The sequence below is a fragment of the Fusarium vanettenii genome (assembly GCF_000151355.1).
Source record: "Fusarium vanettenii 77-13-4 chromosome 3 genomic scaffold NECHAsca_2_chr3_3_0, whole genome shotgun sequence".
Taxonomy (NCBI): Eukaryota; Fungi; Ascomycota; class Sordariomycetes; order Hypocreales; family Nectriaceae; genus Fusarium; species Fusarium vanettenii.
This window is the reverse complement of record NW_003315880.1, coordinates 2,381,538-2,392,248: the sequence shown is the minus strand read 5'-3', so window position 1 is coordinate 2,392,248 and position 10,711 is coordinate 2,381,538. Positions and strand designations below refer to the sequence as shown.

Below are 10,711 nucleotides of genomic sequence, written 5' to 3'. Positions count from 1 at the left end.
CTTTTTCCATGTGACGAGCTTTTGTACAATAAAAGGCGATTCCCTTCTGCCCATATCGCATAGAGATATCGGCATCGTTCCTTTTTGAAACACTTTCGGCCGAAACCTCGACCATGAAGTTTGCGCACGCCATCGCTGGCTTCGCTGCTACGGCGAATGCCTTCAACCCGACCGAGTGGTTCGCCGACAATGAGCATGTCGACAGCGCTCCTCACAGAATCCCGTCGGTCCACGAGTCGGTCGTCATGGCTCGTCGCATCCTCGCCCTGACCAAGCTTGCGACGCTCTCGACCGTCTTCCCCGGCGACCACGGCCTCGAGGCCAAGACCCTCCCCGAGGGACTCGGAGGCGTGCCCATTGGCATGATGGATTACGTCGCCGACTGCGAGGACGAAGGCAACCCGACCATCCTCGAGATTAAGATCGCAACCACTTTCCGAAACGTCCGAGCCGGATCCAACATTACCCTGTCCATGAACTGGGTTCCGCCGTATCCGCCTACCAAGCGAATTTCCTTCCTCTCGCGGCTTTCGGCCTACATCCCGTTCATCTCGACCTCCGAGTACAACACCCGATCCGAGGCGTCGTCCTCGGCCCCGGACACGGTGCCCTACTCGGCGGCCAACCTGCCGCGGTTCGCCGTCTTTGGCTACCTCGAGCCCATCGAGACGAACCCCGTGTCGGCCGTCAAGCTCGCCGCGTGCTTCACGAGCAGACACCCGGATGCCAAGTACTGGCTGCCGGGCAACGTTATCCACGAGAGCTCCTGGTCTCGCCTGGTGGTGACCAAGATATACTGGGTTGGAGGATTTGGCGACCGTGCGAGAATCGGGTGGCTTCCCCTCGACGAATGGAAGAGCGTCACCAGAGACGAGTGGGAGTCCATCAAGCTGCCCGGCGAGGAGAGGGGCTGGAGTGAGTGGTCAGTCAGTCCTGCGGGGGAGCTGTGATGGCATGACAGCCTGATGCAGACTACGTACCTGGCTACATGAGTTACTGTAACCTTTTGGGCCGGGAATTGGGTGATATTTGGGGCGGCATCATTCTTTTTGCATAGGTATGAACTAACTGGACAGATTGGATACGACAATCTTGACCGCATGGGAGGAGTTGATTTCTAGTTTGTTACGTTACGGAACGGCAGAGATCTCTCGGACGACAATAAGTCCTCTTCTGCACAGCATATGTTTGTCTCTCTACAACGCGGCAACCTGCAGCCATCTTCAAGGCATGTTCCTTGAGAAGACGAGCAGATAACCGAAGTAGCCCGCTTTTCCAATATACATTGTTTCACCTGCGCTGCGCTGTTGTCCAAAGCGAGAGCTGTGTGTTTGTGACGGGCCAAGGCTGTCACAGACATTTGGATCCATCCATCCCAAGCATGTCCCAGATAAGACACATCCGAATAAAGATCCATGTCGGGGGGCACGGGTACCGAGGGGAGAAGAAGCTTGGAAACGTCCGTGTCGCTGTGCTTGGCACCGCGTGGCGTGGTCACCAGTCACCTGCCCAATATCGACTCTTTCTTCTTCTGGTGAGATAGAGAGACACAAGTCCGTGGCTCGTTACAGAGGGCGACACGCTTGCTTGCTTGCTTGTTTGCTCACCGTAGCTCGGACCTCGCTCGCGCTCAGAATGGCTGACATGTCGTGTTACTGTCGCAGATGCACAGCTTGGGCGGAGTGATCCGGCACTCTGCGACCGGCCTGCGGACGATCTGATTCCCTGCGTCCAGGCGAGCGAGTTTCCCTGGGGCTGGGGGTTGCCAACGTGAGGAGTTCAGTTGAATGGGATGGGACAGGCGACAGGGTGTGTCCGGCTTCCCGTTTCGTGCATGGGTGTTCCGAAAGATCTACCAAGGGGGACGACTAATTAACGCTACCTACGGATACAGTGTGACGGAATACAGTGGAGTTAGACAAGGTAACTTATGGAGATGCCGGGGACAGTTGCAGCTCGACTCAACTCTCAACTGAACTCGGCGTCTTGGACTTGTTCTGCCCCACGACTAATTAGGAAGCTCTCGGAATAAAGCTGTTGAGACGGACAATGGATCCGAGCTTCTTGTGTTGTGTTCTGCTGGGAAACTCAATTAGCCTGTCGGCGGGGAAAGGAACTCGGCCCAGGAGATGATGCCGACGGCGGTCTACTATTAGCCTCCGTGAAGTCCGAGTAACGACGGGAAATAAAGCAAGCGATGACAATAGTTTTTCACATGAGGCTCCAGTTTCCGCCGCGTGATGGAGGATGGTGATGATGTCTTGCCCCGGACGTGGGCCGACCGACGACATCATCGTCAACTTCTCCGCATGGGATGGGACGGATGCTGCACACCGCAACGCAAACGCAACGCAGACGCAAACGCAGGGCTCAAGCCAAGCGAAGCGAAAAAAGCCAAGCGCGGTTATCGCGAGCCAACAGCAGCAAGCAATCAATCAAATCAAGCAAGCAAGCAAGCAAGCAAGCAAGCAAGCAGCAACATCACGAAAACCCCATGATCTGCTCCCTCATGATTGACCCGGAATCGCCCAATCCACCCCAGGAGATAGCGTTATTGGCTCATGGCCCCGATAATAGGTTCCGCTGCCCGCTGGAGCGGCGCGTCGACCGGGGGCTTGCAGTGGCGCACGCTTATTGCTTTCGCTCCCTCTCCTCTTGTTGTTTGACCCCCCCGGAAGTCCAAAATGCCCAGAGCCAGCTCGCTGGAGAAGGGGGGGGGGGGAGGGAACTGCGTGGGATGTGGATGGGTGGCACACACCGCGGCGCGGCCGCTGCTGTTAGGCGGTTCTGGATTAGGGACTATCGGTCGATTCTCTCTGGCTGACTAGTTATCGATGGGACGTGATAGACAGAGACGACGGATGGATGGAGGATGGCTAATGGAAATCAATATCCAGTGTTGCTCTCTTTTATTTTTGCCGCAGGTTTTGGAGAGAGCGGAGGCGATGGAACGCACGAGCGAATATTGAATCAGCTCCTTGATCTGGATTGGATGCCGTAAGGAATAAGCTGAGAAATGATGGCTGAATGGGTTGCTGCTGGCTGGATCGGAGTAGCTGTCATGTCCCGCAGACATGGATCGTACAAAGGACCGAGACAAGAGTCGATGGAGCAGCGTCAAGAAGCGTCATTGCGCCTCAGCCTCAACACTGCGAAACTGAGCATGTGTCTATTAACATGTTGAGCAACTCCGGGCCGGGTTGAAGTACGAGTTGGTCATGTCGAATCTGGCCTCTTTTGTTGACTCTCTCTCAGCCCGGGGTCGCCTCTACATGCGCAGCAACATCTGCACACCACCACAAGGTAAACGCACATTCCACGAGGGAAAATGCTCCTTGCGATCTTGGTCGGCGATTAGAGTGTGTGTTGTGTGTCTCTAAGCGGGGTTGCAGATGCAGATACCTGGGCGTTGTTGTAGAAGTTACTTTGGCCCTGCAAGCCCATACGTATCATTCAACTGCAGAGACGTTTTCTCGTTCGGGTATACACGACTGTGAAAACTTTATCAAGACGCACATCTTCGACCATTCCGATTCGCTTCATCTCGTCTCAAACAAACAATAGCCTGCGAAAAGAGGGGAAAAAAGGCAAGGCACAGTGCAGCTCAGCGCCGTGCAGTGCGTCCAACTGCCTGTTGTGTTGTGAAGCCCTGTGTCTCTCTGCCCGAACTGGGGTCCCGGGTCCATCCCCAATGGGATCCATCCAACCACGATCCATCTTTAGCACGATTCGTCGCCACCGAGCGCGCCGCCCCCCCGGGATTATCCCCCCCAATCATCCCGGATCCAAATCCCAAGTCCCCTAATAAAGCTCAGGTAATGGAATTGGATCCCCAATCCCAACCCCCGTCGGTCCCCGTAATCCGTAGCCCGTCGCCCGCAGCAGACACCGTCACGGTTAAAACGACTCAAGGGACCGATTTCTGGCAGGCGATAGAGAAGTATCTCAAAACCGAGAGACGGATCAGAACCCGGACTTTCGACACGCTTCAGGTATCGGGTACACCCCCCATCGGCTGCTATTCACCGAGAAACAGCGGCTAATCGGATCGCACCGCCCACTCCCGCCTGTACCCTCTACCTTCAGCTCGTCCTTGTCCGCGCCCACAACCCAGTGGATGGACGGTTCACCCACCCCCTCCCTAGGTCTCCGTCCCCATATTTCCTCCCGTCAGAGCCTTTTACCTTGCCTTGCCTCACCTCAGACGCTCAGGCTTGCCTTGCCTTGTGCCTCGCCCCGTCGACCCCATTCCCATCTCATAATCCAATCCATGTCGCCGTTTTCGGTCGGGGTTCCGTGCCGTTTGTGTGCTGCTCGCCTTTAGTATATTCCTCTTTTGTGCCGTACATACTGTACTCTTCCTCGCATCCATCCATTCTGGACTTTGCATCACACGAGGGCATTCGCGCCCCTCTCCTCTCCCTTGGACCCCATTATCTCGACGACAACGACGGCGCTCGCGATAGACGAGATAACATATAAACGCATCGCATCCGCGACCGACTCACTCACGGATATTGGCATCACGTTGATTGCTCCCTCGCTTGCATCGGATTGCGCGGCCGAGATACCGATTTCAGCTCACGAGTCACCCACCACGACGCGATCGAGGCTTTGAACCCTATCGGGCGATATTTTGACGTCGAGCGGATCATATCGCCCTCTTACCTCAGCACCAACTTCGCAGGACACCGCGGCCTCATCTCGAGCGATCGCGTTGCCCTGTGATTTATAAATTTCCACCTCGACCAACATTCAACACATCGAATACCTAGATCTTCCGGAATGGCGCCTCCGCCCCCGACCCAGCAATGACCTCGCGGACCCCCATGGGCGTCCAGCCGCGGCCGCCTCAGCGCTCCGTGAGCTCTTCATCGCTACCCGTTCAGCGCCCTCCCAATCAGCGCACGTTATCCGGGCAGCAGCACCAGTTCCTGCCCGCCTCGCCCGTCCGGAAAGACTCGTCCTTTATCGACCTCACTGGCGATTCCACTGATGCCACCCCTAATCGCTATAACACAACCCCAAGACGGGGCGGCTCACGCCTCCGCCTCGAACTATCCCACGATGCCTCCGCCGGCCATATACCCGCTACCGAATCTCCCCAGAGCCTCACCCCTTCACGCCTACCGACAAACACCGACCCCTTCTCGACTGCTGCCGTCAGTCCAGCAGCCAGCAACAGCGCCAGCTCGACCATGATGCCGATGCCGACGCGCCGCCCACCTCCAACACAGCCTAGATCCGCCCCCCGAATAACCACAGCCGCGCCTGCGCCGGCGAAGAAGGATACCCGACCGAAGCCGTACACGGTCGAAGTGCCTCCTCTCGCCCCGCGATATCTGACAACGAATCGATCCGATATTCCCGGCCGAACTCCAGTAGACCCCTTCAGCAAGGGGCTCAACTCAGGATACGCCGATTTCTTTCCGTGGAATGGATCGCATCACGAAGATGAGTGGAGCAGCGACGCCATCACGAAGGGTACGTGGGACAAGGTCAACCTGAACGTTGCCGAGACGTCTTCCGCGAAGTTGGCTATTTTCCCAGCCCTGAAGCAAAAGTCAGGCTTCAATGCTCTTTCTACTATTTTCATGGGCGTCTTGACTCAGCGCAGGCACCGTGGTCAGATCACAGCGCCCTCAACGTTCAAGCCGCCTCCTCGAGTGACCCTTACCGATACGAAGAGAGAGGTCTGGCTCAAAGACCTGGCGAACCCTGCGATCTCCCTGCGACGCCTCAGCCGGACGATTCCCCACGGAATCCGCGGCAGAACCCTGCTTGACCAGTGCCTGAACAAGAACGTCCCTGCCGAGAGGGCTGTCTGGTTAGCCAAGTGCGTCGGCGCCAACGAGATAAGAGCTTTCAAGCGAAAGGGGGTGAATGGTGCTTTTGTCATGGGGGGTGAGCTGAAGTGGGCTCGAGACTGGACAGGCCTTGTTGAGCAGTTTGTCGATTCTGTTGTGAATGGGTTCGGCGAGATGGACTGGAAGAACAGAGTTACATATGCGTAAGTTATCTGCTTCTGCTTCCAAGGCCCAATTACTGACTATTTGATAGCATCCGTCTGGCAACAAACTTGTATTCCGAGCAGTTGCTAGACAGAGATCATTACCTAGACTGGGTTGTTTCGGGCGTTGAAAATAGCCCTCAGTCTAAAATTCCTATGTGGATTCTCATAGCCCAGATATACTGGAAAGATCTTCTCAGATCTCGCAAGTATGGCCGACGACTTGTATTTGCACTTCTCAGCCATCTCCATGTGGTAAGTTTTGTCCTCATTGTTAATTCAGTTGCAGTATCTGACGTGCGCCAGATACACAATGACCCTGATCAAGACCTTCTTGTACAACTCTCGAGCAGATTATCATCTTTGCTCGGCTCCTTGGTTAGAAATAACCCAGAAAGCTTCATTTACCCCAGTGCTTGGCCTAGGTACCGGGACACGCTCCAGGCTGCTCTCGGCCTAGACCACGAAGAAAATCAAACGGCTATACAAACGATTCATTCACGCAACTCACGACTTCTCGTGTCCAGTACCGCCTCGCCCCCGGCTGGCCGGAGTCAATTGGTCAAGCTGCTTGACGCTGCCCTCAAGGGACCGGTTGACAACTTGACGGCAAAGTGCTGGGCAATGAGTGAGAACAAGCCGCTCATCATGAAAACGGTTGTGGAGTGGGCGACCTCATTTCATCGCCCAGGCCTCGCCAAGGTCTTTGTCGCGGCACGACTTATCCGACAATGGAGCCAGTTCCGCGTAAACCCTACGACACCAATTCTCGAGGTTTTGGATGGAGTTGCGATTCACGACAAGACGCGGAAGCAGCTTGTGTATCACCTCGTGACAGAGCTCGTTCGAACCGGCCACTTTTCCGTTTCTCAGTACATGCAATGGACGATTGCCCGCGGTGGCTACCACGACGAGGCGGATATTGACCCGGTGGAGGGTCCTTGTTCAAGTCGACTGCTCGTCGAGTTGCCAGTCTATGCTTTATCTGAGAAGAAGAGGGGCGAGAGAGGGAACCTGCTGAGACGAGCCGGAAACTATTCAGTCGTCGATGAGCAGCAGGACATTGCGAACGCCATCAAATACGTCAAACACACTCTCGGTCTTCCACTACCTCCTGGCGATCCTCTATCTGAGAAGAAGCCAATGTCTCTCAAGAAGTTGTTGCAGCGGATAGGAAGCAGCAGTAATGCCCTCAGGAGCTGCATTGGCGCACACCTGCGCGACTATCTAATCAACCAGCTATCCGCGAAGACACACCCTCCCTTGTCTTTGGCCATGTACACTTCTATCCGTGGCATCATGGAGACGGCTGAAGACTTTACCATGTTGTCAGACATCCTCGGAGCTTGCTCCAAGACGGCAGATGCTGATGTCCTGGCATCCTGCGCTGACACTATCAGCTCAAACCTGCAGATATTCTTTGCTCTGGGTAGCGCAGATGACCTGTTTAATAGCTTAATCGAGCGTCTGAAATCGATCAACGAGGAGCAGGGAATTGTCCACCGACCACTGCTCGCTGCCCTCTCCAGCCTTGCTCAACGGATGACAGGCCACGAAGAAATGGCCAGTGAGCTTCATCGAGAGTTGCTCCAGTGCGATCGCAACAACGCCATCGACGCCTGCTCGCCTGTGTCCGATATCATGTCTACTCCAGCTCAGCATGCCGAGAGCGAAATGGCGGAGGAAATAGAGAAGCTCCTGGCTAGCGGCACACGACTGGACCCTCCCACGATGAATCGACTATTTAGGACCATCATTCCCCGACTTGAGCGAGGATGGGCAAAGAAGGACGAGACGCGACGAGTGTTTGGCATGCTGCTTGCTAGGATACGAGGGTTTGACGCTCAGCACTTTGACAAGCTCATGACGGACTGGACGAGTCATATTCGGTCCCTTCAGAACCGGCCTCTGCTTTCGGACCTGTTCCCTCTTCTCGTAAGTTCAGGCTGCCTGGCAATGCCAATCATCATGAGCACAGCTAGCGCGCCGTCTGCGAGTATGCAGAACGTGACCCCGGAGATGGTATCAACTCAACATGGTTCCGCCACGTATCTGCAGGAGCTTCTTCAGCTCGTCATTACTTCGTTACCGACTACGACGGGTCTTTCTCCTGAGGAAAGCTATCGATTCCGCACTGAGCAAAAATGCGCCAAGTTCGAGCAACCCAAGGGCCTCCTGAATCTTGTTCGGAACGCACTTTTGGAGTACTCAGCCCTCAGAAGCCACTGCAACGTGGTTGAACTCCCACTCGACAACACTTCATGCCAAGAGAGTCTTCTCGAGACACTGCGCACTCTCGTGCTGGTGGATTCGACTGCAGTATCTAACGCCCTCAGCATCAAGTCGCTACCAGCCGAAGCTGTCGGTATTGTGCGCAAAGTGACGACCAAGCTCTTGATCCCAGGAGATCCTGGCGAGACGCAAATCTCATTTGACCAGATCCTACAAATCGCAAATGAGCTGACGCTGCCATTCTGTCAACTTAAGCTGAACCTGGACTTGGCCATGCCTCAGCCGAACTCGAACGAAGTGTCGGACCAAAGCTCGTCCCGCTTCGAACTCTTTGCCAAGTCTATGGAACGGGCAATCGAGGCGGGCAACATCATGTGGACAAGTCTTTTGCCTTGCCTGAGCGACGACATCACTCAGCACCTCAAGAGCCAAGCTCAGGCTGGATTCCTCGACCTGATTCCTTCGCTCAAGTTCCCCAGTTCTACCGAGACGGGATCGAGGCAGCCAATTCACATGGCTGAGAATCTGTTGGGCGTCGTCGAGGCCATCATTTCAGGCCAGGCTCCTCCCAAGATGGCGCAGCTCTCTCTAGGAATGGTGGACAAGCTGACAGACCTGTGGGAGATTATTGCAGCAGGGCCCCAGGAGCGATCCAACATCCACGCAGATGTCTTGGAGCACTGGCTGCCTGCTATCCTGCGCTTCATCACCCTTCACAGCTTATCCTCGGAGCCTCCGTCAGCGCCTCTACCAACAGCCACCGCTACACGACCTCCCATGGCAGCTGTTCACGATATCCGAGCTCGCATCATCCTTGTTCTCTGTGGTCTACTACTCGAGTTGGAGCAACTGCCAGCTGCTACAATCGGCTCGCTCCCTCAACAAGTCTTCGACATTGCTATTCTCCTAGTTGACGCACTTCCAGAGGACCTGCGAGTCAACTGCTCCAAGGCCGTCCTCCTTACGCCGGGCGGCCTCCCTCATCCTGGGACTTCGTCCGACCCGCGGTTGTATTACCTCTTTAGCTCACCTCAGCCGGCAGCATCAGACAACCTGATGCTATCACACCGAGAGAAGGCGGCGTCACCGCACAGTGCTGTCGCCCGTGGCATGGGTGCTCAATACGGCATTGGGCCTGCGGTCCAGGAGCGACTCAGTCCTTTTGTTCTCCGACGATGGGAGGTGCTTAGTGAGCCAACTCCCAACGTGGGCGAGAACGACACGAGCCTGAGCCTTGGTCTTTTTGAAGCCATCAAGATTCAGTGAGACGCTCCAACTGCTCAACTTGTGTATCTCAACACACATGTCACATTACTATCATACATTATACATTACATACTCACCCTCACACACACACACCTCATACTCATCAGGGGCTCTCACTGGCTTGGACTTTTTTCTTTTATCATTACTCTCACGGCTATACCCTTTGTACGGAACTCAACGTATGTTTGACCAGAAACCAAGCGATACCATGCACCGCGAGAAAGGGGGGGAGCGGGAAACTGCAAAGACGGATATATCACTTTTTTCTTTATTATGTTACATGGGGCGGTCGGCGGCTAAACGGGCATGGTACATTGGGGTTTCATCGTTTGTTTCAGGGGCAACAAGGCTTTTCATCATCTCGTTTTTCGCACGGCATCAGTCTCTTTTCCTTTTCCTCTTTTGTTATTGTATTTCTTGCATGGCGCTGCGTACAAAGAAGGGGCGGCGGCGGTCGGTGAACAGGGGGAAACGGACAATGTTGAAGAAACAGAAACACACGCACGAAAGAAGAAAACCACTTGCATGTTGTGTTATGAAACGGGAATCGGATATGGGTGTTTTTAAGTGTTCTGGCCTTCACGTGCAACAACAAAATGCGTATGAGCGTGGTTGTTGTTCGTGGCGCATCACTCGCGATAGAGAAGTGAAGAGGATGAATGAGAAATTCAATTGGTTCAAGGAAAATGACTCGCTAATGGTCTTTGTGATACTAACATGTCGTCGTCAGAGGCGGGTTACTTTTACTCACTCAGGGGCTTCGACTTTTGCCTTTCTGCGTATTTCCTGAAATGGCAAAAATGTCGTGTGGCTGGCCCTGGCGCGGAAGTGGAGCTGTCCCGAGCCGCCGGGTGGCTGCTCCGAAAAGTTGAACCACTGAACCCCGGAGTAAGCGGCCCGGGGACGGGAAGTGGGAGTTTAGGGTTTGTTTCTCTTAAAGCCCCTTGTTAATCGTTGAGACTCCTTGTTAAATTGTAGATCCTTGATACTTCTTTCGAAACGACTACCCTCATGCCGTGACACCACCGACAATGCTGGAACTCAACTCAAGCCACCTGCACCGTAGGCATCCAGGCAGTCACTGTATCTGCCCAGTGTCGGTAACACTTCCCTTGAGCAATAGAACGGAAACAAACATGCAACTTATTGAGGTGAAAAGCCCCTGTCACCCGAGTACCTCTAGCAAATACACAACACTCAACA

The 10,711-nt window shown here is 54.6% G+C and overlaps 2 protein-coding genes across 2 annotated transcripts; both read left to right on the top strand.

The window, feature by feature from the left end:
* NECHADRAFT_99711 (uncharacterized protein) lies at positions 1 to 1,299 on the top strand. Its single transcript, XM_003053159.1, has 2 exons — positions 1 to 915; positions 1,058 to 1,299. The coding sequence occupies exons 1-2, from the start codon at positions 114 to 116 to the stop codon at positions 1,066 to 1,068; spliced, it is 813 nt and encodes a 270-aa protein (XP_003053205.1). The 5' UTR covers positions 1 to 113; the 3' UTR covers positions 1,069 to 1,299.
* A 3,512-nt stretch (positions 1,300 to 4,811) lies between these two features.
* Positions 4,812 to 9,508, top strand: NECHADRAFT_36091 (uncharacterized protein; the record flags this gene model as incomplete). Its single annotated transcript, XM_003053158.1, has 3 exons — positions 4,812 to 6,010; positions 6,061 to 6,265; positions 6,317 to 9,508. 3 exons carry the CDS (start codon positions 4,812 to 4,814, stop codon positions 9,506 to 9,508), a joined length of 4,596 nt encoding a protein of 1,531 aa, XP_003053204.1.
* Positions 9,509 to 10,711: the final 1,203 nt, after the last annotated feature.